This window comes from Elephas maximus, chromosome 19 (assembly GCF_024166365.1).
Source record: "Elephas maximus indicus isolate mEleMax1 chromosome 19, mEleMax1 primary haplotype, whole genome shotgun sequence".
NCBI classification, from domain to species: Eukaryota; Metazoa; Chordata; class Mammalia; order Proboscidea; family Elephantidae; genus Elephas; species Elephas maximus.
Window position 1 is genome coordinate 37,611,737 of NC_064837.1, and position 26,383 is coordinate 37,638,119.

At 39.7% G+C, this 26,383-nt stretch overlaps 1 protein-coding gene across 7 annotated transcripts in view; it reads right to left on the bottom strand.

Moving 5' to 3' along the window:
- Positions 1 to 26,383, bottom strand: part of ANKFN1 (ankyrin repeat and fibronectin type III domain containing 1) — a 463,794-nt gene that overhangs the window by 56,154 nt on the left and 381,257 nt on the right. For all 7 annotated transcript variants that reach the window (XM_049859416.1, XM_049859419.1, XM_049859421.1 and 4 more), the window contains 4 exons: positions 19,505 to 19,604; positions 19,057 to 19,189; positions 18,473 to 18,589; positions 880 to 1,095 (listed from right to left, as the gene is read on the bottom strand). In XM_049859416.1, coding sequence (XP_049715373.1) covers positions 880 to 1,095; positions 18,473 to 18,589; positions 19,057 to 19,189; positions 19,505 to 19,604 — 566 coding nt within the window. The remainder of the gene's footprint in view (positions 1 to 879; positions 1,096 to 18,472; positions 18,590 to 19,056; positions 19,190 to 19,504; positions 19,605 to 26,383) is intronic.

The window sequence follows — 26,383 nt, forward strand, 5'->3', positions numbered from 1 at the left end:
TTTCAGGATTACTGTAAACACCAGCAAAGAGTAAATATGGCATAAAAATGTTTTTGTTCAAAGTGATAGATATATAAATATATAGAACATGTACATACAAAACATATATATTTAGAATGTATATATTCTAAATCATATGTCTATACACCTACTCACTTATGGACCATCTTGTTATACCACATTTCACATTTATGACAATAGTAAAAAATCTACTATCTGACTATTTTGTGCATTAACAACATATGTCTGGCAGTAATGAATGTCCAGGTGTTAGATGAGAGTAACACTGGCTGTAATGGTTAAGTTTATGTGTTAACTTGGCTGGGCCATGATTCTCAGTGGTTTGGCAGTTATGTAAGGATGTAATTTGGCAGTAAGGTAATGATGTAGTCATCCTCCATTTTGTGATCTGGTGTGCTCATCCTCCATTTTTGTCTAATGCTGATTTTCACATAATGACCTGGTCTTTGGAACCTTCCATGTTGAAGTGAGGAATGGGTGTGTGTGTGTGTGTGTATGTGTGTGTGTGTATGGTTTAGAAATGTATTATGATTACAGTCCATTCAGGTATTGGTTTCATATTTTGATTATACTATCTGTAGATTTTCTATTCAGTTATTTGCCCCAATATTTCTTTGATCATTGGCATTTTCAGGGTGCCCACCATTTATATTGCTTTATGAATTCCAGATGTGGAGAGTGATAAACAAAAATCAGCCCCTGAATCTTTCCTGTGTGTGGAATATGAGCAGTGATATGTCTCTGGACCTTCTCCATACCATCACTGCATGTGTAAATGGCTCTTGGTGTATCTCTCTGGAGCATCAATAAGCATGTTTAGAGCTTCAAATATATCAGAAAATTGAAAAGACTACATACCTGGATGGTTATCAGTAAAATGTCTAAGGAGGTTGGCTCCTCAGGTGTTGACAGAGACTTCCTCTGGCTTTGCAGCTTTGAGATCTGCATCCATTTGCCATTAAAAAATGAATAGAGCATCTCCACCTCTCGGATGGTGACTATGAGTATGTTTCCATGCCTGTCTTTAATGGGCTCGTAGTAAACTCTTCCCAAGTTGTGTGTTCCAAGTAAATTCTAGTAACAAACAGATTACTGGTAACTTGGGTGATACTATGCAAATAAAGCAACACAACTACAACGAAAGACATTGAATAATTATCTGATATTTCTGAGAAGCTTTTTTTTTTTAGACTTAAACCTAAAATATGTAGCATCATAGAAATGCACTTAACAAACACCCAAAGAAATGTCTTCAACATCTGCCTGGAAGGATTATAGCAAGAGGCACAAAAAATGATGTTTTTTTAAAGCAAATTCAATATCTGTAGATATCTCTTACCCACATAGACACAGCAGCATATAAACTTCAGTTACCAGTACTTGAAGAGAATCCCAGGTGTTTTAAAGAAAAATGCCTGATATTTCAAGTATGCTACTGGTGGAGTTTTCAGGAGATGTACAGTAAGCTAGTAGGGTGTGGGTTGTTTAAAATGACCTGAATTAACAGTATAGCACCTTGTGCAGCTCCCAGAATGACTGTACCTTCCCTGCAGGATAGTTTAATTGGGAGAGTAGCCTGGTTTGACTTACCTGCATTTTAGGGGTTCTGTTTATTTAAAATTGTGTTGAAATTGTTTATAATCTAGGTCAACTGAGGCAGACAATACTTTCAGAGAGGTAGGAAGAGACTGATACACCATTAAATGTGGAGGGGCCCAGTTAGGTGATAACTAAAATAAACAGAAGTTTTACAAATATGCAGGTTTTGAAGATTTCTAACTCAGAACACCAGATAAATAGGATAAAATCCCCTCTTGGTTTAAACATCTATGATTTTTAAAAATTATAAATCATCCCCAGAACTCCTGCCTGTTATTTTTGTGAGTTAACATAAATGCTATTAGCATGAGAGTAAAGGCAGGACTAGAATTTGTAAAAGTCACAAGAATGACCTAAAAATGAATGAACCAGCTGGTCAATAGTCACATCTACAAAGACTCAGGAATGTTCCCTCAGGGGTAGGGAATATGTCTTAAATCTTTTATTCTCCCGACAAAGACTGGGCATGTAACAAGTAAGATATTTCATAAATAATAATTGACATGTTATAAAATTATTTTGGCAGTGGTATTTCTAAAAATGGCCTAATCACTCAATCAGTTTATTCCTTTCTAATAATTGACTTCTAAATCATAGAGAAGTAGTTTGAGAAAGGCTTTTAGTCCAGTGCTATGCAGTACTGTGAAACCCTGGTGGCATAGTGGTTAAGTGTTATGGCTGCTAACCAAAAGGTCGGCAGTTCGAATCCACCAGGCTCTCCTTGGAACCTCTGTGGGGCAGTTCTACTGTGTCCTATAGGGTTGCTATGAGTCGGAATTGACTCCACGGCAATGGGATATACTACTATAGTTTTATATAGAGGTGGTTTGTTGCAAAATAATACTGTCTGTAAGCAGTGGTATGCTGGTAAACTTGCTCCCCTCCCCCGCAAAAACAGAAACAAAACCCCCCCAAAACAGGAAAGGTAAAAGCAAAAGACCTGATTTGTAGCGTTTGCTGTTGTCTGTGGTGTAAATACTCTCTCCATAGCTGATTTCAGGCTACGAAGAATTTGACAATAAATAGGCTTCCAGAATTCCTGAATATTTAACAGTTGGCTCTCCTGAGCCAGTACAAGTTGGCTCCAGCACACCAATGCTATTAAGCCTTAACCTACAGTGGTGTTGTGTTTCAGGGCTGGCTGCCATTCATTAACTGTTGGACTTCTGAAAAATTATTTACCCTCTCTGGCCCTGAGTTTCATCATCTGAAATTAGGGGTTGTTACAGCTCAGACATCCCTTATGCTAATCCTTAGCCTGTTCGGAGGATTAAATCAAACAATGCAAGAGAAAGTCCTTTGTAAACTCTCAAGCTTAATACAATGTAGGGAATGGGTCTATCTTAACTGCTGTAATTGGAACCCTACCCTGGTTTACACCTACTTATTTTCAAAACCCAGTCCAGGCTTGACCTTCTCTGTGAAAACTTAACTAACTCTCTCAGGTAGAGTTTACCACCCTCTCTTTTGTCTCCTACTGCTTCCTGTACAAACTTCTTTCTTAGCATCCCTAGCTTTACATCATATATTGAATACATGTCGTTGGATCATGGTTGTTTCCTCCCTGTGTCTCTGCATCCCTTGCATAGTGCCTGGCATCTAGTAGGTGCTCAGTAACTTTTTGTTGACTGAATTAACATATTATTTTATTATTAAGACATTGGACAGTACGATTTGCATTGGATCAAAACTGGTGGGTTAACACTGATTGAGGTAGTCATTTCATTTAAACAGAGTTATCATTAGTTCACTCTCAGCTTTGGACATGTTGACTAATGTGTTGAGCAATGAATCACTAAAAATCTTCCTGAAATTCTTTGTTGACATCAAATTGGGGATGGACAGCCAGCTTTTTGGGAGAGCCCAATTTAAATGCATAATGCCTTTGTGAAAATAAATTCAACCATGTTTTATGGGGACAAATTCAGGGTTCTTTGGGGCCCAAAGGAAAAACAAAAAACAAAACAAAATAAAACTAAGCAGTAGCTGTCGAGTCAATTCTGATTCATGGCAACCCCATGTGTGGCACAGTAGAACTGTGCTCCAGAGGGTTTTCAATAGCTGAATTTTTGGAAGTAGGTTGTCAGGCCTTTCTTCTGAGGCACCTCTGGGAGGACTCCAATCTCCAGGCGCTTTAACCTTTTGCATCAGACTGTGTTAATACTGGGGGATGCAAGGCTGGACTCATACTATGTAATCAAGGTTAGGAGGTCTGGGTGCCCTGCTGATCCTATAAGCTAAAGAGAAGTAAGAGCCCCCTGGTGGCTAATAGGAATGTATCTAGGTTATAACTAGAACGAATGACAGGAATTTCAATAAGCCCTAGACAGAGGCCCTATTTAGAAATCTTTATTCTGTTTAGAGTGACATGGGAAGCTGAAGGAAGTCCAGAGTAGGGATATGTAGCCCTGGAAGAGAAGAGTAAAATTTTAGGGAAACGTTTTCCCCCTCGAAAAATGAAAAAGGCACAGTATTCATAAATTATTACCTGGCTCTTACTCCCTAACTCTCATTTCTAAAAGCTATGGAGGGGGGAAGTTTAATGTAACAATCTACAGTGTCAGATTATTACTGTATTTTGAGGATAAGTAGTTTAGACACCTCTCAGTATAAGAGCAATCACACTGATGCCTCTTGGGACCTCTGGCATTTTCCTAAGAGACAGAAAAACAATGTGGGGTCTTAGCCACTTATAATTTTTTTTATTGTAGTAAAATATATATGACATGAAATTTGCTGTCTTAATCATGTTTAGGTATATAATTCAGTGGCATTAATTACACTCACAAATGTTGTACGACCATCACAAATAGCATTCCCCAGACTTCTCCATCAGTCCAAACAGAAATCTGTATCCAGTAAGCAATAACTTCCCATTCTTCCCTCTCCCTCACCTCCACCCTGCCAGCTCCTGATAACCACTAATCATCTACTTTGTCTCTATAAATTTGCCTATACTAGATATTTCATATAAGTGGGATTATGCAATATTTATCCCCTTGTGTTTGGCTTATTTTGCTTATCGTAATATTTTCAAGATTCATCCATGTGGTACATGTATCAGGACTTCATTGATTTTTATGGCTGAATAATATTCCATTGTATGTGTATACCACATTTTGTTTATCCATTCACCTGTTACGGGCACTTGGTTATTTCCACCTTTTGACTATTATGAATCATGCTGCAATGAATACTGGCATACAGGTATCAGTCTGTGTCTCTGTTTTCAGCTCTTTGGGATATATACTCATCTTCTTTTTTTTTTGTCCAAATGCTGGAAGATATTTGTCTCTCCTCCTGGCTAAGTAATTTTAATTAATTGATTAGTTAATTAATTAATTAGTTAATACTCCATGTTCTTTCAAATAAAATTTAAAGCCACTTCTCCACAGTAGGCTGCAATTGATAGGAAATAGATTCCTACTTTTTTTCTTTTTCTTTTTTTACAAATGTGTACAATTTCTTCTGTTTAAAAATTTTATCTGCTTTTTGTAAACTAAAACACAGTAAGATGAAGATACTTTGGAAAGAGTTTATGCTTTGGAGCTAGATAGACCTGGATTTGAGTAAAGACTCTGCAGCTCGCTATGTGTGTGACCTTGGGCAAGTTATTTAACCTTCTAGGCTTCAATTTTATCATCTATTAAGTGAATATAAATAATAATACTTTAGGTTGTGGAGAAGATGAAATGAGATAAAGTTTATAATGCACTTAGCACAATACCTGATACCTAGTCTATTATATAAACGAAAGTAGTCATTTTATTATTATTCATCACTACATAATATATGTTGTCGTTGTTAGGTGCCATTGTCAGTTCTGACTCATAGCGACCCTGTGTACAACAGAATGAAACACTGCCTGGTCCTATGCCATTCTCACAAATGTTGTTATGCTTGAGCCCATTGTTGCAGCCACTGTATCAATCCATCTTGTTGAGAGTCTTCTTTTTTTTTTCGCTGACCCTCCTTTTTACCAAGCATGATGTCCTTCTCCAGGGACTTGTCCCTCCTGATAGCATGTTCAAAGTATGTAAGACGAAGTCTTGTCATCCTCACTTCTAAGGAGCATGCTTACTGCTCTTTTTCAAAGACAGATTTGTTCGTTGTTTTGGCGGTCCATGCTATATTTCAACATTCCTCACCAACACCACAACTCAAAGGCATCAGTTCTTCTTTGGTCTTCTTTATTTATTGCTTGGCTTTCCCATGCATATGAGGTGATTGAAAACACCATGGCTTGGGTCAGGTGGACCTTAGTCCTCAAAGTGATATCTTTACTTTTTAACACTTTAAAGAGGTCTTTTGCAGCATATTTGCTCAATACAATGTGTTGTTTGGTTTCTCGACTGCTGCTTTCATGGGTGTTGATTGTGGATCCAAGTAAAATGAAGTCCTTAACAACTTTAATCTTTTCTCCATTTATCATGATGTTGCTTAGTGGTCCAGTTGTGAGAAGTTTTGTTTTCTTTATGTTGAGGTGTAATCCAGACTGAGGCCTGTGGTCTTTGATCTTCATCAGCAAGTGCTTCAAGTCCTCTTTACTTTCAGCAAGCAAGGTTGTGTCATCTGCATAACACAGGTTGATAATGAATCTTCCTCCAGTCTTGGTGCCCTGTTCTTCATATAGTCTAACTTCTCGGATTACTTGCTCAGCATACAGTTTGAATAAATATGGTGAAAGTATACAACCCTGATGCACACCTTTCCTGACTTTAAACCACACAGTACCCCCTTGTTCTGTTCGAATGTCTGTGTCTTGATCTATGTACAGGTTCCTCATGAGCACAGTTAATACATAATATATAGTAATACATAATATATAAAACAGAAATTGGAAAACAGGGCACAAATTGTACAATTGTTGGTTTGCAGTATGATAAACAAGAAGAGGGAGAAAGATTTGATGAAAAACTTTGTGTGCAACGATAAAATGTCTAGGCCACCATTGTAAGTCAGGGACTGATACAGTCAGATTCTTTCAGATTGGTTACTTTGGCAGAAGTGTGGAACATGACTGGAGGGTATTAGCAGAGGGACAGCTTGGAGGCCTTTGACATAACTGGAATAATCAGGCAGTGGTAGAGGGGCTGGAAAAGAGAGTAAAATGAGAGATACCAGAGGTAAATCAAACCGAATTCATGTATAATTAATGTCAACCAAGTTATATAGAATGCTTTTTCTTTCTTCAGAATACAGTTAAAAAAAAGTTAGACTAGTAAAGAGAGCTAAAATACTATCTATCATTTTCCTAAAATTTATTTTTCTTCCTTTTCTGAAAAGTTTTTTTTTCTGTACCTTCCCACCCCCCCAAAAAAGATGCCTTCAATATTTCCAGAAATTTTCATTTTAGAGATCAGAAAATAATTTGAGCGATAGGCCCAACCGCCACCCTCAAAAAAAAAAAAAAAAAAAGATGAAAGCAACTGCTGTTATTTAATGCAGGCCAACAGGAATGTGGAGGAGAGAAGGCAATGCATAACAGTGCTCAGGTCTTTGATGGGACACTGTAAGGGGTAACCATCCTGGTGGCGCAGTGGGTAAGAGTTTGGCTGTTACGCAAAAGGTCGGCAGTTCAAATCTAGCAGGTGCTCCTTGGAAACTCCATGGAGCAGTTCTACTCTGTCCTGTAGGGTCAATGTGAGTCTGAATCGACTCGATGGCAATGGATTTTTTTTTTTTTTAACAGGTTTTGGTCTCTGTGCAGGGCTGGAGGGAGATGACACAGTCATCTAGGTGGTAATTATTACACAAGGCACATTTCTATGATCCCTTTTCATTAGAGTTTCTCTTAATTGTAAATTGTGGGGTGAGTGAAGTTGGACTGACAAATAGGTTTATTTATCTGACCAGTACTTACTGAGAGTCTATCATGTGCCAGGCATTGGGCATATAAGTGGTAGTTCATAGTCTAGTGAGTCACTAAGCAAATAATTATATAAATAATTAACTAGAGGGATTTTGATCACCATTCTCAAGGAAGAATACAAGGTGCCATGAAAGCGATTCACTTAATCAAGGGATCAGAGTAAGGCTCCCTGAGGATGTGTAAAAATTAAGCTGAGACCTGAAGGATGTGTAGGAATTAGCAAGGTAAAAAAGTGAAAGAAGAGGATTCTAAGCAGAGGAAACAGCATGTGAGATAGTGTAGGAGGCTGAGAAAGATGGACCAGAAAGTTAGAAGAAAATCAAGAGTGTATGGTGCCATGGAAACTATGGGATGCAACATTTTAAAAAATAGGGAGGGATCAAGTGTTTCAAGTTCTGCTGTTATGTGAGTTTGAGAAGAGGACTTAAAAGTGTCCATTGGGAGGCCAAACCAAGATGGCAGCACAAGCGGCTATGCAGTCCTATCTCCTCACAATCCCCCCCACAAACAACAACAGAACAAAACAGACACACAAAAAAGCAAAAACTGGCAGAGCCAATTGTGTCAGAACTCTGGAAACCAGTCAAAGGATTACAGCAACTAAGCAAAACTGAAGCAGGAAAAAGTGACATTTAAACAGTAGGAAAGCTTTGGTTTTCTACCTGGTTATGCCCAACCCCCTCCCTGGATCAGCATGACCATCGTAAAGTGGCAGCAACAGACTGTACTCCCAGAGAGGGAGCCTGGTCTCTGGCTCTAGAAGGACCAGAGTGGACATTATAAGCAAATTATTGTGTGTATCTGTCCTAACCTATCTGGGAGCTGCCTGAAGGACTGAAACAAGCGCTTATCTCAGTTTGGCCTGTCTTGGACCTTGTGCGGGGCTAGGGGGAACAGGCAGCAAACTAGGGCTGTAACCACCTGTAGCTGCTTGGGGCTAAAGAGTACCATTACAACATAGAATAAACTGGAAAGAAAGGCCATACCATATGATCCAGCAATCCTACTCCTAGAAATACATCTAGAAAAATAAGAGTCATCACACAGACAGATATATGCGCACCCATGTTCATTGCAGCATTGTTCACAATAGCAAAAAGATGGAAACAACCTAGATGCCCATAACACAGATGAATCTGGAGGGCATTATGCTGAGTGAAGTAAGTCAATCACAAAAGGACAAATATTGTATGAGAGCACTACTGTAAATACTCGTGAAAAGGTTTACATACAAAAAGAAACAATCTTTGATGGTTATGGGCGGGTGGGTATGGAAAAGCAGTTGATAGACAATAGATAAGTGGAAACTTTGGAGAAGGGTAAGACAGCACACAGTACTGGGAAAGTCATCACAACCTGTACAAGGCAAGGTCTTGGTGGCTTCACAGACACATTCAAACTCCTGGAGGGATCAAATTGCTGGGCCGAGGGCTGTGGGGACCATGATCTCAGGGAATACCTAGCTCAACTGGCATAACATAGTTTATAAAGAATGTGTTCTACATTTTACTTTGATGAGTAGCATCTGGGGTCTTAAAAGCCTGTGAGCAGCCATCTAGGATACTCCACTGCTCTCCCCCCTTCGGGAGCAAGGAAGAATGAAGAAAACTAAAGATACAAGGGAAAGATTATTCCAAAGGACTAATGGACCACATCTACCACAGCCTCCACCAGACTGAGTTCAGAACAACAAGATGGTGCCTGGCTACCACCACTGACTGCTCTGATAGGGATCACAGTAGAGGGTCCCAGACACAGCTGGAGAAAGATGTAGAACAAAATTCTAACTGAAAAAGAAAGACCAGACTTGCTGGCCTGACAGAGACTGGAGAAACCCTGAGAGTATGGCCCCTGGACGCCCTTTCATCTCAGTAATGAAGTCACTCCTGAGGTTCACCCTTCAGTCAAAGATTGAACAGACCAATGGAGCAACACAAGACTAAAGGGATGCACCAGCCCTGGGGCAGGGACTGGAAGGCAGGAGGGAACAGGAAAGCTGGTAATAGGGAGAGTGTTGACATGTCGTGGGGTTGCTAAACAATGTCATAGAACAATGTGTGCTAACTCTTTGATGAGAAACTAGTTTTTTCTGTAAACCTTCATCTAAAGTACAAAAAAAAAAAGAAAGGCCAGGGAGAGAGGTTCTTTCAGAAATTAAGTTTTTCAAAAGCACCATGTATATGTGGGAATTGAGAAAGCCACACAGATGCTCAGGTCAGAAATTACTTGAGTAGACACTATGCTTTCACCTCAGTCTCAGCACAAGCCTAGCTAAATGTTGAAGAAGGGCCCTGACACAAAAACAGTTTTCAAAGTTTGGGAGAGATTATTTTTTTCTCTGACATTCAAAGAAATCTCTGTCAAAACACTAGCTGAACACAAGCTAAGAAACAGTCTTCAGTATTCAGGTATGACCATCAAGGCAGTCTTTGGAAACACAGAAGTCCTAGACACATAGTTTACTATAGTCTTCAACAATAAACATACAAACCCAAAAGCCTGGGGAAGGGAAAGAATTTGATTTCCAGGATTACTACATTAAAATACTCAAGTGTCCAGGTATCAACAAAAAATAATAAGGCATGCAAAGGACGAGAAAAGGATGGCCCATTCAAAAGGACAAAGTAGGGTTACAGAAACTGCTGTAATGGGCTTACTAGAGAAAGACTTTAAAACAACATTATATATCCTCAAAGAGCTAAAGGAAAACATAGAAAATAATATAGGAACAAAGTGAAAATATCAATAAAGAAATAGAAAATATAAAAAGGAAACACAAATACTAGAGCTGAAAAGTACTATAACTAAAATGAAAAATTCACTGGAAGGGTTCAACAACATATTAGAGCTAGCAGAAAAAAAGAATCAGTGAACTTGAAGTTGGACAATTGACATTATTGAACCTGAGGAGCAAAAAGAAAAGAATGAAGAAAAATAAACAGAGCATAAGGGACTTGTGGGACACCATACAGTGAACCAACATATGCATCATGTGAATCTGTAAAATGGCTGTATGGGTGGTGGTGGTAGTAGTAGCAGCAGCAGCAGCAGCAGCAGCACTTGTCTAACTTCAGAGGAAATAATAAGAATCACTATCAGCACAAAGCTGATTCCTGTGAGGTGGAGATCACACATACCTCCTCTCTCCAACCTTTTACCTACTCTGACACCAGCTGTCTCTCCCACGGCATGCTCTACTTCTCTGCTGGGTTCAATAATCCATTGCAGTGGCCACACAGAACTCAGACCATATTCACAGTTGTGGGGTTTATTAGGGAAGTAATAGGTTACAAGTCAGGATCAGAAATGGCTCAGGATACAGTTCTTCAGGATATAGTCCTTTGGTCAGGACATCTTGGCTGTGCCCACAGATGGGCGTCTCCCTCGGCCCATTGACCATGCTCAGGCAAGTGTTACAAAGCTCTTTAATTCTTCCAAGTGCCCAGAGGTATTCCAATCCACCAGTAAGCCTCCTGCCTGAAGGCACCCAGCTCTCTCTCTCCATGGTTCAGCACACTCACTGTAGCCACCTCATTTGTGGGCTCGGAAGTCCACTGTGCTGTCTTGTGCCAGTCTTCTGTTTCTGCTGCTGCTGTTTCTCTGCTGCTGTTTCTCACCACCTCACACAATCTCTGGTGTTACAGCTCTCTCTCTGAATCTTGGATCTAGGAGTTTCTCAGTGCAGGGACCCTGGGTCCAAAGGATGTGCTCCAGTCCTGGCTATTCTTCTCAATTGTAGTAAGGTCCCCTTTTCTGCCTCTGGGATTGGCTCCTTTTAAACCTGGTGGGATGGCAAAACTGACCAATTCCCTCATTAGGGTTCCATACACCTTATTTGCATGGTTCCACCCCCAAAAGCGTTCTGTGCGCCTTATTTGCATTGTGAGCAGGCTGTCCAATTCCTTTGCTGGTCCACAATCACCTTATTTGCATAGTCCCACCCAGTCATTTTCTGGGAGTCACAAAGACCATGGCTAGAGGGCTATTTAAGTAATTAGCTGGACTACAGAGTCCCTGAAGGAGATGAGAAAGAGAAAGGGACAGAAGGAATATTTGAAGAAGTAATGGCTGAAAACTTTCCAAATCTGATGAAAGAGATGGATCTACACGTCCAAGAAGCTCCACCAACTCTAAGTAGGATAAACACAAATAGATTCACACAGAGACACATTATAATCAAACCCTCAAAAACCAAAGACAGAGAATTTTAAAAGCAGCAACAGAGAAGTGAATAGTTAAACATAAGGGATTCTCAATACGATTAAGTGCTAATTTCTCCTCATAGGCCAGAAACCAGTGGAATGATATATATAAAGTGCTATAAGAAAAGAACCGTTAATCAACAGTTCTGTATACGGCAAAACCTAAACCAAGCCCACTGCCGTCAGGTCAATTCCAACTCATAGCGACCCTACAGGACAAAGTAGAACTGCCCTATAGGGTTTCCACAATTGTAAATCTTTATGGTAGCAAACTACCACATCTTTCTCCTGTGGAGTGGCTGGTGGGTTCAAACCGCTGACCTTTGGCTAGCTGCTGAGCACTGTAACCACTGTGCCTCCAGGGCTCCTTGATATACGGCAAAACTGTCCTTCAGAAATGAGGGTAAAATCAAAACATTCCCAGATAAACAACAGCTGAGGGAGTGCATTACTACCAGACATTCCCTGTAAGAAATGCTAAAGGTAGCCCTGTCCTTCAGATTGAAAAGATAGGACACTAAATTGTCTTAAAGCTGTATGAAGAAAAAAAGATCTCCAGAAAAGATAATTTCATGGGTAAAAATACAGGTCAATTTTATAGTATATTTGTGTTATAACTGTATTTTTTCTGTCCTGCATGATTTAAAAGACAAATGCATAAAAATAATTACAAATTGATGTTATTGGGCACACAATGTGTAGATACGTAATTTCTGACATCGGTAACATAAAGGTGTGGAAGTAGTATAGGAACAGTTTTTGTATGTTACTGAAGTTAGGTTGGTATCATTTTAATCTGTTTTTGTTGTTAGGTGCTGTCTTAGTGCTACCATAACAGAAATAACCACAAGTAGATGGCTTTAACAAAGAAAAATTTATTTTCTCACAGTCTAGTAGGTTATAAGTCCAAATTCAGGGTGTTGGCTCTAGGGGAAGGCTTTCTCTCTCTGTCAGCTCTGGAGGAAGGTCCTTATCCTCAATCTTACCCTGGTCAAGGAGCTTCACAGGTGCAGGGACCCTGGCTCCAAAGGACTCACCCTGCTCCCAGTGCTGCTTTCTTGGTGGTACGAGGTCCCCAACTCTCTGCTTGCTTCTTTTTCCATTTATTTCTTGAGAGATAAAAGGTGGTGCAGGCCACAACCCAGGAAAACTCCCTTTACCTTGGATCAGGGAGGTGACCTGAGTGAGGGTGGTGTTACAATCCCACCCTAATCCTTTTAACATAAAATTATAATCACAAAATGGAGGACAACCATATAATACTGGGAATCATGGCCTAACCAAGTTGATATACACATTTTTGGGGGGACATAATTCAGTCCATGACATTCTACCCTTTGGCCCCCCAAAAATCATATTCTTGCAACATGCAAAACATATTCATCCCATCATATCATAGCAAAAGTCTTAACTCCAAGTCCAAAATAAAAATTCCTCTTCGTCTGTGAAATCTAGAATACAAGTCACCTGCTTCCAAAGGTACAATGGCAGAACTGGCACAAGCTAGACATTTCCATTACAAATGGGAGAAACTGGTAGGAAAACAAGGCATAACAGGCACAAAGCAGTTCAGCAGAACACATTACATTAGCCCTCAAAGCTTTGAAGGTAATCCTCTGTTCTCTGAGACAATTTGTACAGTGGCCCTGTTCTTCAGACTCTAGGTATTGGCCACACTCTCCGGATTCTGAGTGGAGGCCCCTCGGCCCTGGGATTCAGCTCTGCCTTCCAGGCTCACTGGGACAAAAACTCTGCTCCCTTGGCTTTAGACTCACCGTTCTCCTAGTCTATATGAGTGGCAGCTCCACCTTTAGAAACACCAGAGGCCATGGCTCCACCCTTAGAAACCCCTGAGGTCATGGCCATAACTTTTGAGACTGAGGCAGCTCGGCTTCTTGTGTTTCTTGTCTCTTCAGCTTCTACTTCCTGGTTTCTTGGCCTCTCGGCTCCTCAGGCCTCATGCCCACATCTGTCCTGCTGGGGCAAGTGTTCCAAAGCTCTGTAGCTCCACTGACAAGTGCATGGAGGCACCTCATTCTACCAGGAAGCCTCCTGTGCACAGGCACTCAGCTCTGTCACTCCGTGGGTCAGCTCCAGCGCCATGTCGCACTGGTCTCCTGGTTCTGCTGATGCTGCTTCTCTGTCGCTGCAGGTTCTCTGCTCTGCTTGTCCTCTGCCGCTGTTGCAACTCTATCCATTCACAGTTTCAAAACTGCATCCACATTATAGATAACTGTTAGAGCAGCACCCCACTCTCCCGGTACCAAATTCTGTCTTAGTCATCTAGTGCTGCCATAATAGAAATATGCGCTTTGCTCCCGGTGCTGCTTTCTTGGTGGTATGAGGTCCCCAACTCTCTGCTTGCTTCCCTTTCCTTTTATCTCTTTAGAGATAAAAGGTGGTACAGGCAACACCCCAGGGAAACTCCCTTTACCTTGGATCAGGGAGGTGACCTGAGTGAGGGTGGTGTTACAAACCCACCCTAATCCTCTTAACATAAAATTACAATCACAAAATGGAGGACAACCATACAATACTGGGAATCATGGCCTAAATGAGTTGATATACACATTTTTGGGGGGACATAATTCAATCCATGACAGGTGCCGTTGAGTTGGTGCCAACTCATAGCAACCCTCCGTACAACAGAATGAAACGCTGCCCAGTCCTGTACCATCCTCACAATCGTTGTTATGCTTAAGCTTATTGAAGCCACTGTGTCATTCCATCTCGTTGAGTGTCTTCCTCTTTTTTGCTGACCCTCTACTTTACCAAGCATGATGTCCTTCTCCAGGGACTGATCCCTCCTGATAACATGTCCAAAGGAGGTGAGACATAGTCTTGCCATCTTTAATTCTAAGAAGCATTCTGGCTCTACTTCTTCCAAGACAGATCTGTTTGTTCTTTTGGCAGTCCCTGGTATATTCCATATTCTTCGCCAGCACCACAATTCAGAGGCATCAATTCTTCTTCAGTCTTCCTTATTCATAAGGTTTTCACTGGCTAATTTTCAGAAGTAGACTGCCGGGTCCTTCCTAGTCCGTCTTAGTCTGGAAGCTCAGCTGAAACGTGTCTGCCATGGGTGACCCTGATGGTATTTGAATACTGGTGGCATAGCTTCCAGCATCACAGCAACACGCAAGCCCCCACAGTACGACAAACTGACAGATGCATGGGAGTCATTTTAATCTAGGTTGTTATAAATTTAAGATGTTAAATGTAATCCCCATGGTACCAATAAAGAAAATACGTAAAAAATAAACACAAAAGGAAATGAGAAAGGAATCAAAATGGTTCACTACAAAAAAATCATCTCAACACAGAGTAGCCACTATTGCAGGAAATGAGGACCCCCCCCCCCAAAAAAAAGTGTAAGACACACAGGACACAAATAGCAAAATGGCAGAAGTGAGTCCTTCCTACTGGTAATGACTTTAAATATAAATGGCTTAAACTCTTCAGTCAAAAGGAAGAGACTGGCAGAATGGATACAAAAACACGATCCAACTATATGCTGTCTCATGAGTCCCACTTTAGACCTAAAGACATTGGTAGGTTGAAGGTGAAATGATAGGGAAAAAATTCATGCAAATAGTAGAGGAGGGTGACTGTATTAAATATCAGGCAAAGTAAACTTCAAATGAAAATTTTTTTACAAGAGACAAAGAAGGATATTATATAATTATAAAATGATAAAAGGGTCAATTCATCAAGAAGATATAATCATTATAAATACATATGCACCTACTAATAGAGTCCCAAAATATGTGAAGCAAGCATTGATGGAAAAAAAGATAGTTCTACAGTAATAGCTGGAGACTTCAAAACACCACTTTCAATAATGGTTAGAACAGCTAGCCAGAAGATTAATGAAGAAATAGAGTACTTTAACAACACTATAAATGAACTAGACCTAACAGACATATATAGAATGTTCCACCAACGAAAGCAGAATACAAATTCTTCAGTTCACATGGATCATTCTCTAAGATAGACCATATGTTAGGTCACAAAACAATTCTCAATAAATTTAAAAAGATTGAAATCATACAAAGTATCTTCTTTGACTACAGTGGAATGAAACTATAAACTAGAAGGAAAACTGGAAACTTCACAAATATGTGGAAATTAAAAACACACTATGTAAAGGCATTCAACTGTGTGGATCATAACAAATTGTGGATAATACTGCAAAGAATGGGAATTCCAGAGCACTTAATTGTGCTCATGAGGAACCTGTACATAGACTAAGGCAGTCATTCGCATGGAATGAGGAGATACTGTGTGGTTTAAAATCAGGAAGGGCGTGTGCCAGGGTTGTATCCTTTCATCATACATATTGAATCTGTATGCTGAACAAACAATCTGAAAAGCTGGACTATATGAAAGAGAATGCAGCATCAGGATTGGAGGAAGGCTCATTAACAACCTGCGATATGCAGATGTCACAACATTGCTCGCTGAAAGTGAAGAGGACTGGAAGCACTTACTGATGAAGATCAAAAACCACAGCCTTCAGTAAGGGTTACACCTCAGCATAAAGAAAACAGAAATCCTCACAACTGGACCAATAAGCAACATCATGAAAATGGAGAAAAGGTTGAAGTTGTCAAGGATTTCATTTTTCTTGGATCCACAATCAACGACCATGGAAGCAACAGTCAAGAAATCAAATGACATATTGCATTGGGCAACTATGCTGCAAAAGACCTCTTTAAAGTGTTAAAAAACAAAGATGTTACTTTGAGGACTAAAGTGCACCTGACCCAAGCTGTGATATTTTCAGTAGCCTTATACATACGCAAAAGCTGGACAATGAATGAGTCGAACCGACTCATCAGCACTTAACAACAGCAACAACAAGAAACAATCAATGGAACACAGAAGAAATCACAGGGCAATTAGAAAATACTTAGAGTTAAATGAAAGTGAAAGCACAACATACCAAAATTTGTGGGATGCAGTGAAGGCAGTGCTCATAGGGAAATTTATAGCTGTGAATGCCTACATTAAAAGAGAAGAATGATTTTAAATCAATAACTTTATAGCTCGAGGAAATAGAAAAAGAAGAGCAAACAAAGCCCAAAGCTACCAGAAGAAAGGAAATAACAAAGATCAGCGTAGAGATAAATGAAATAAAGAAAAAAAAAATTATTTTTTTTAAGTAGAGAATAGAAAATAATGAGAATCACAGAACCAAAAATTGGTTCTTTAAGAAGATCAATAAAATCAACAAACCGTTAGCTGAAGTGACAAGGAAAAAAGCAAGAAAATGCAAACAACTAAAATCAGAAATGGAAGTGAGAACATTACTACAAACCCTAGAGAAATAAAAAAAGGATTATAAGAGAATACTGTGAATAATTGTATGCCAGTAAATTTGATAACCTAGATGAAATGGACAAATTCCTACAAACACACAAACTACATGAAGTACCTAAACTGACTCAAGAAGAAACAGAAAATCTCAATAGAACTAATAAATGAAGAGGCTGAATCAATAATCGAAAACTTCCCAACTTACTTCCTTACCTCCCAAGAGAAGTCCATGACCACATGGCTTCACTGATGAAATCTATCAAACACTTAAAGAAGAACTAATACTCGTACTTCTCCCTCAGATTTCTTTAGGCAATTTATTAGCAATGCTTCCTGGCATGCCTGGGCTGCATGGTGGGCTGATGGGAGGGTCCACTAAGTGGTCTGAACCTACTGGGAAAGAACTTTACTAAGGGACCAAGGAACCATCTGGAAATGAACTTTATATTAAAGAAAGAGCATCTGAGGCACAGTGGCTTGGTCCAATGCAAGTGGGTCAGTGATGAAAGGGAGAGGTGGTTTGAATTCAGCACAGTCATCATGGCCTGGGTCCAAGAACTTATTCTGGATTTGAAGGAGAAGATTCTGTAATCAATTGTCAGTTGAAAAGGAGAGCTCTGTTTGTTAAAACCTCGGAGGCAACTGAGTACGCAAAGCAGTAAATCATGTATGTAATGGAGTATAGAACAGGAGGGGCAAAATTACCTTTCAGAATTAATTGGGAATAAATAACTACAATGATAACAACTATTATTATTATTGCTAGGAGTCTAATATTTCAGGGTTTTAAGAACTGAAGTTCCTGTAATTACAGATGGGGGTAGAAACACAGATTTTTTTTTTTTTTAAGTGTTAAAAGATTTTATTAGGTGGAAAACAGAATTTTTTTTTTAAACGCCCCTGTTATTATGTCTTGGCTGGTATAGCCTGAGTAAATACAGGTTGTATGGATTCCTGTTACACATATTTATGTTCATGTAATTGAAAGCTTCTTAGGTAGATATCCATCACTGATAACAGCTCAGCAATCCCTTGAAGACCTCCATTCCATGTAGCAAATTGTAAAAATACAGATAACACAACATTTGGTGACTCAACATTTTTCACATGTATGTACAGTTCAGGACACCAATAAACTTATCTCCTTTTTCGAGTTATGAAACTGAGGCCCAGAAAGGGGAAACGAGTTGACTGATTAATATCAAATCTGGAACTCAAGTCTTCTCACTCCTTTTGTAGGGGTCACTCCTAGATTCATCAAGAGAGACCCCTGCTCTTCTTACATGATTTCCAAAGACACAGATTCCCTGCATGAGCAGGTCTGCTGCTCAAACTATCCTAGAAGCTTTCATAGGCCTAGGGATCTGCACTAGGATAGCATCCACTCTTTTGCTTTTCCGGTGGCCGATGGGATTGGTGACTGAACTGATCAAGGAAATTTTAAAAGCCTGATCCCCACCTGTAACTGGGCTGTTGCCGCGAGCATCTTCTGCCGGGTTTGCAGTACTGTGGAGGAGGACATGGAGATAGGTACGCTTTGCCGCAACCACCTTATATCTTCCCACATACAAGACAGCTGCAAAAGAAGTCACAAGGTCATATCATCGTCCAAGCCAGTGCATGATTTAGGTTATGGCATCAAAGCAAAGCAGGGAGAAGGAAACCTGACCCCTCATGTTTGTTCTCCAGTCCATTTTCAGATACATGCAAAACAACTTCTTGATCTCTGCCCAATTGGAAGAAGATCTGAATGCTAATGAAACAGGCAGATCCACAGCTTCGTCTTTGCCAAATGATCCCATAACTCAGAAGAGTGGAGACACAATCTGACAGGATGCAAGCTTCTTTGCTTTGAAAATGTCGTGTAGACACTACTTTGCAGTTTTTTATGGCATAGGTCATATTAGGTCTGAAAGGTACCTTTGAGATAATTTACTCCCACCCCGATACTTTGAACATTGGAGACCCCTGAACTAAGGTTTCAGAGATTTATGTGCAGTAACATCAGTGCAAAGTGGGAAAAGGTGAAATCAGAACTCATACCTTTGTGAACCACAGAAAATCTTGTGTAATGGAACTGGTGTGAGAGTCATCTATTTCAACAATCGGTATTTGATCTTCATTGGTGACTAACATATTGTCTTTGTAATAAAATATAACGGCTATGTAGAGTCCCCTAAAAATAAAATAAAAATATTGTCTTTAACTATCTCTTCTACCAAGCCTGAGTTTTTTTGGGGGGGAGGGTGGGGGCTGGGGGGGGCAGAAACCTTTAGCACATGGTAAAAGATTATTTAAAATATACCTATGAGCATTAATTACTCCTGTTAAGAATAGCAAGTTCACTGGCTAGAACTCTCTAAGAAATTACTATTTGCTCAAATTCTGAGAAGAGTGAACTTGGTTCTCTTAATAACAAAAGAAATTTACACCAAGTTTCCACTCATCATTGTGAAACTAAAACTTTCTGGAAAAACTGCACAGGACCCACCGTTTTAAGGTCTTCACAAACTTGTTTGAGGAATGGAATAGGTGTTTCAGGCTCCTTGAGACTGACTGCTTACGGCCCGTGGTTTGTAATTTTGAACTTTCTGGAACACGGAGAAAAATAAGGTGTAAACTCCATTTGACAGATGGAATTCCTACCTCTCATCTCCCTGCCTTCCTGTTCCCTGCCCTCCTCAGTTATTCTCATCCTCTACTTATCCTGAGTTTTATGTAGAGATTCAGCTCATTCATTTCTACAAGAAGTTCTTATACCTTGAGATGCCTATGGTTGATTAATGAGCAGCTCCTCAAAAAAGTTGGAGATGAGACATATTTAAATTTCAGGGGAAACCACTTAGGTGTTTTGTTTGTACTCTACTATTCCATTATTATTATTATTATTATTTTGGTTGTAAAATTAATATAAGTACATTACAAAAAATCTGGAGAATAGGAAACAAACAAACAAAAAACACAACCCACCCATATCATATCACCACTCTAGTACAACCACTGCTAGTATTCTGAAGCTGTTTTTTTCTAGTGTATATGTTGGCTTAAAAATAGTTGTAGGGATAGGTATGATTGTCATCCTCATTATTCTGAAGAAGAAATGGAGACTGAGAAGTCAGATGTGGATTGATCAAGATCAAAAAGCTAGTATATGGAAAACTAAGGCATTCATTCATTCATTAAATGAACAAATACTTAGTGGGACTATACTATGTGCAAGGCTCTGTGGGTATACCCATTGCTGCTGAGTCGATTCTGAGTCATAGTGACCCTATAGGATAAAGCAGAGCTGCCCCAGAGCGTTTCCAAGAAGCAGCTGGTGGATGCAAACTGCTGACTTTTTGGTACAGTGGTGAGCAAATCATCCACTGCTTCTGCTCTGCTCTTCTATTTACAACTTGAGGTTCTACTAATAAAGGTAGTAACTCCTATAAAAATAAGTCCATGCAAATAGTGCTTCATGGAGTTGAGCTAGATGTTTACTGAGACCTCTTTCAACTCTCATTTTCTGTGTAATGAAAGGAAGCTGAGGTTGTTATGGTCATCACCAAACTTTTGACAGACATGTCACTGGTGATGAGATAATGGGCCATATCACTGCTGTAAGGCATAGAAACCTGGGCGGATGACCCATGGCAGGGGCCTTGTGTGGCTTTGCCTGTGCTCCTATAGGAGCAGTTGACCCAAGCATTCATGCCAGCTTCAAGTTTGTGTTGACAGTGGTTATTCATGGCAGAACAAAGCAAAAGCATTTTCTTTTTTTTTTGACTTGAACATGAGTTTGACTGGTCATATCCTGCTTCCAAATGATGCTGCTGGGCTTCTGATTAAGGTAGCGTACTGAACATATATATTACATACCGCTCTCTCCTGAAACCTCAGTAAACCAGAGTAAATAGATTAAAAAAGGAAAAAAGAAGAAAAAAGAGAGACAACATAAATCCATAACAAAGAGATAGGAAAGGAGAAAAAAGCAAGTAAATTTCAGAAGGTGGAAAGCAGATGGATAAATGGACTTAACAGATCTGAGAAAGATGAATACTAAGCCAACAGTGGAGAAAGCTGAGAAGTAATCTGATTCACTCCATCGGCACCATATACTGATGGAAGTGGGGTGGTGGTGGTGGTGACTGTGGAGCTAAAACCAGGAAAATTTGTTGAACGTCTGTTTAAAAAGCTGTTAGACTTCCAGATCTTCTCCCCTACCCTGCATAGCTGGACAAATGCCCCTTCCCTATTCTAGAAGAAAGCTAGCACCTTATTCTTTGGAAAACATAGAAACACACGTTTCTGAAGTGGTGGGAGACACCAGGTATAGGGGTGGGTTTGTGCTGTACCTGAAACAGGTGTATTAAATGATAGTTTTCCATACTGAATGCTTCCCCACTGAGTTTTAGAACACTGGAACTTACAACACAGGCAGGAGACTAGAAGAAACTTCTCTAGAGAATCTGACCAGCCTAAGAGAAAAGACCCAAAATTTGACATCGGGGGCTTCTCAATGACTCAGATAACTCTACAGTGAAGCCTATAAATAAAGAGCCCTATCTATGTGTTTAGAGCTTCCCAACAGGTATATAAAATTGAGCAAACATCCAAGGATCACTAGGCAGTTGAGAAAAACATCTAACAGGAAAAGCAGGAGCCAAAAGCAAATGCTTATTGTTTCTGCAGTTCAGAGAAAAGGAAGGCTATGAAGATAAAAGAAAATACAAAATGAAACAAAGCCTTTCATTACTATCCTGAGAGACAAGAGATGATATTATGTCTCTGAAAAAAGGATAGAGGTCTATAAAAGGGAATATTCAGAGAACAAAAATAAATATTGGAAAGAAAACCCATGTTATACAATACTCAAAATCCCAATAAATGGCTTAGAAAATAAAGTTGAGGAAATCTCCAAGAAAGTAGAGCAAAAAGACATGGGATGGAGAACAGGAAATAGAGTGAGAAGAAGAAAGAAATTAAAGGGCTAGTTAGTCTAGGAGGTCCAACATCTGAATAACAGGAGTTTTATCGGAGACAGCAGAGGACAAGAAGGGAAGAAATAATTAAAGAAACAATTTAAGAAAACATTCCGTAATTGAGGGTATAAGTTTCCATATTGAAAGGGCCCACCAAGTGCCCAGCACAACCGACAAAAACAGACCCACACTGAGGCATATCACAGTGAAATTTTAGAACACTGAGGGAAAAAGAAAACCTAAAACCTTCCAGGGAGGGAAAAACAAAAACAACAACAACAAAAAAACAGTTTTCATATGAAACCTCCGAAATCAGAATGGCTTCAGACTTCTCAGCATTCAAAGTTAGAGGACAATGAAGCAGTGCCTTCAAAATCAGAAGGAAAAATTATTTCAACCGAGAATTCTACTGTTACCCAAACTTTTGAATAAATGTTAAGTAGAAGAAATACATCTTTAGATATCCAATGTCTCAAAAAATTAGCTCCTAGGCACTCTCTCAGGAAAAGTCCCACCAAAATGAGGGACTAATCCAAGAAAGAAGAAGACATGGGATACAAAAAGAAGAAATCCAATATTGGAGAGTAGCAAGAAGAGTTCTCAGTATAGTGGTAAAAGGCGATCCCAGGGTGACAGCTGTGCACCAGGCACAGAGGCAACCAGTCTAGACTGGAGCAGTTCAGAGAGCCCAATGAGAAGTTTCTTTAAGAAGATACATTTGAGAAAATACCTAATGTGTCTGATGGTATTGACAGGAGATTTATATAATTGGAGAATATCTCCAGGATTAATTAGTTATAACCACATAGAAAAACAAGAAAACATACAATAAGAGAGGATTATTAACTATAAGGAAAGCAAAAAGTTATCCAGGCAAGGAAAATCATAGAATTTACATAACTATTATGATGTGAACAATAAATATTGATCTTTCTGAAGTTACAATATAAATGTATTAGGATGTGGGAGATTAGGAATTGTGTGTGCATATAAGAGGATGGAGGAGTAAAAAAGAGATATATCATCTTCCTTAGATAATGCTTAAATTTGAAAGACAGTCAAGAGGTAGCAATATAAGCATGCTACTTAGAGATACAGAGAAAATATTAAAAAAAATTCGCTAAAAGGACTGAAAGAAATTGCCTTTAGGAAGCAGAAAATGAAGAATGGGTGGTCTTGCTTTTTTATAATAAAGCTGTTTTAAGTGCTTTACTTATTTTAGCTCATTCAATCTTTAAACAATGACTAACTGAGGCATATACAATTATTATCTGCATTTTACATACGAGTGAAATGAGACCTGGAGAGAGGTTAGGTAACTTGTTCAAGGTCACACAGCTAGTAAGTGTCCAGACTGGATTTGAACCCAGGCAGTCTGGCTTCAGAGTAACTCTCACATTATGATCATATAAAACTTAAATAAAATGAAGATTAAATTAAGAACTAAAAACTAGACTAAAGAGGAGCCAGGGCCAAGATGATGGAATAGTCATATGCTTTCTGTGGCCCCCTTACAACAAAGACCTGAAAAAACAAGTGACTCAATTATATAACAATCTAGGAGCCCTGAACATCAAAGACAAAGTTGAGGAGTAGGACTGAGTAGCAGGGGCAGGGAGCTACTGTTCAAAAGCAGGAAAGGAGTACCAGACCTGGCCTAGCTGGCACCCTGCAGGCTGGACGGTTTGGCGCATGTGGGCTGAGACAAGGAGTAGCGCTTGGGATGCCTTTTATCATGTTGGGAGAAACCAAGCAGTGGAGAGTCTGCACAAGCCTCTGGAGCCAGGGGGAAATGGAGCTGGATCTGTGAAAGTTAAGTGCAAGCATCTAACCTACTGCACAGGATCAAAATAACCCTTTCCCCTCTGGGGCTTCTGTAAAGGAGAAGTGCTCCTCTTCCCCTCACCCACCCCCTCCCCACTCTGCTCTGGTGCCATCTGGCAGTGTTCAGCGATTGCTGCATCCCCTAGGCCGGAAGTGGGACTTATCGTGCCTAAGCCAGTCTCCCAGCTTTGGGGATGGAACAAATAAACAAATGAAAAAACAGCAACAAAAAAAGAAACCACCAGCTCCCCTAAACTGGGAGCTCAGGACTAACTGTGCCCAAACCAGTCTCATAGCTTTAAAAAATCACTACACCCACCAAGCCAGGAACTCAGGGCAGGCACAGGCATAAGAAGTCCATGGACTTCGAATGCCTTTTGCCCCTTCCTAGACCTGTGTGGGCCCATTCAACAGTTTAGACCCTCAGTAGCATAGTACAACAGGGTATATACTTGAAGCCTATTTTCGACAACAACAGCCAAGGGGGAGTGACAGATTTGTGACATTTGATACCTCCATGCCCATTAAGCAGGGTCCTCACCCACCCACCTCAGGAACCTGAGGACTGGCGGCTTCACCCATACTACCTAGCCACCCATGATGGGGGTCCTACAATAAGTGGTGCCTCCCAGTCCTTATAGCCAAAAGCATTGGGTGCCCAAAGTCCCACTGCAAAGCCCACCCACCTATGCACTCTGGGGGACAGGGACATGCCTTCCACCTAGGCACTCAGGGGCAACTGTCAGCCCCCTACTTTGCTCAGCATGTAATTCCCTACTGCAGCCAGTACCTGTGCCTGCTCTAATCACTCCTACATAGCTCTGTCCATCTAGGACTGTAGGTGAGAGCCTGCACCACACACTTGGTGACCAATGACCTGGACACCTGAGCTGAATCCATGCAAGAAAAGTAAACAGACTCCTGGGCTCACACACCTAGTAGCAGCTCTAACCAACTAGTGACAGGACGAGAGAGCTTCAAAAACACCAACAATCAAAGTAGCTCACATGCCCAGCCTATTTGGACATATCAAAACAAACCAAAACAAGAAACTAGGATACAGTAAGCAAACATACAATAAATAAATATAATAACCTACTGATGGGTCAGAGACAACAGTCAATATCAAGTCACATAAAGAGGCAGACCATGATGGCTCCAGCAAGTGACCAAAACAAAGAACTAAGAAATCTCCCAGAGGAAGAGAAAATCTTGGAATTACCAGAGGTAGAATTAAAAAAATTAATATACAGAGCACTTCAAGAGATCAGGAAGGAGATCAGGCAAAATTCATACAAGCGAAGAACACACAGACAAAGCAATAGAGGAATTTAGGAGCAGAAGGACAAATTTAACAGACTCCTAGAATCCTTAAAGAGAGCAAATAGAAATCCAAAAGATTAACAAAATTTCAGAATTAGACAACTGAATAGAAAGTCATAGGAGCAGAATTTAGGCAATGGAAGAATTAGTGAGATGGTAGATAAACTACCTGTCTCCAATTTATCTGAGGAGAAATCAGATAAAATAATTAAAAAAAAATGAAGAAACCCTAAGAATTATGTGGTACTCTATCAAGAGGAATAACCTATGAGTGATTGGCATACCAGAACAGGTGGGGATAAGAGAAAATACAGACAGAATTGTTGAAAATTTGCTGGCAGAAAACTTCCCTGATATAATGAAAGACAAGAAGATATCTATTCAAGAAGCTCATTGAACACCACATGGGGCAGATCCCAAAAGAAAGTCACCAATGCATATTATAATCAAACTTGCCAAAACCAAAGATAAAGAGAGAATTTTAAGAGCGGCTAGGGATAAACAAAAAGTCACCTACAGAGGAGAGTCAATAAGGCTAAACTCTGACTACTCAGTAGAACCATGCAGGCAAGAAGGCAATGGGATGACATATACAAAGCCTTGAAAGAAAAATTTGCCAGTCAAGAATTATATACCCAGCAAAACTGTCTCTCAAATATGAAGGCAAAATTACAGCATTTCCAGATAAACAAAAGTTAAGGGAATTTTTAAAAACCAAACCAGAATAACAAGAAATACTAAAAGGGAGTCCTCCAGCTAGAGAATCAATAATATCAGATAACAACCCAAGACAGGACAGAACAACCAGATATCAACCCAGATAGGGAAGTTACAAAAATAAGTGAAAGCTAAAACACTGAAAATAGGGAAACAGAGACATCAATATGTAAAAGACAACAACATTAAAACAAAAAAGAGGGACTAAATAATGTAGTCACAGAACTTTCATATGGGAAGAAAGTTAAGGCAGTATCAAGAGATAAAAGATCGGCTTAAATTTAGACAAATAGAGGTAAATTTTATGGTAACCATAAAATACACTAAGAAATCTATACATCAAAATAAAAAAGAAAAACGTAAAGACTCAGCAAAAACAAAATCAACAACAATGAAAAAGATGAAAATATCTAAAGAAAAACGACTCAGCACAGAAAATTAAGTGGAACAATCTGTCAACACCACACATACACACAAAAATCAAAATGACAGCACTAAACTCATAACTATCAATAATTACCCTGAATGTAAATGGACTAAGT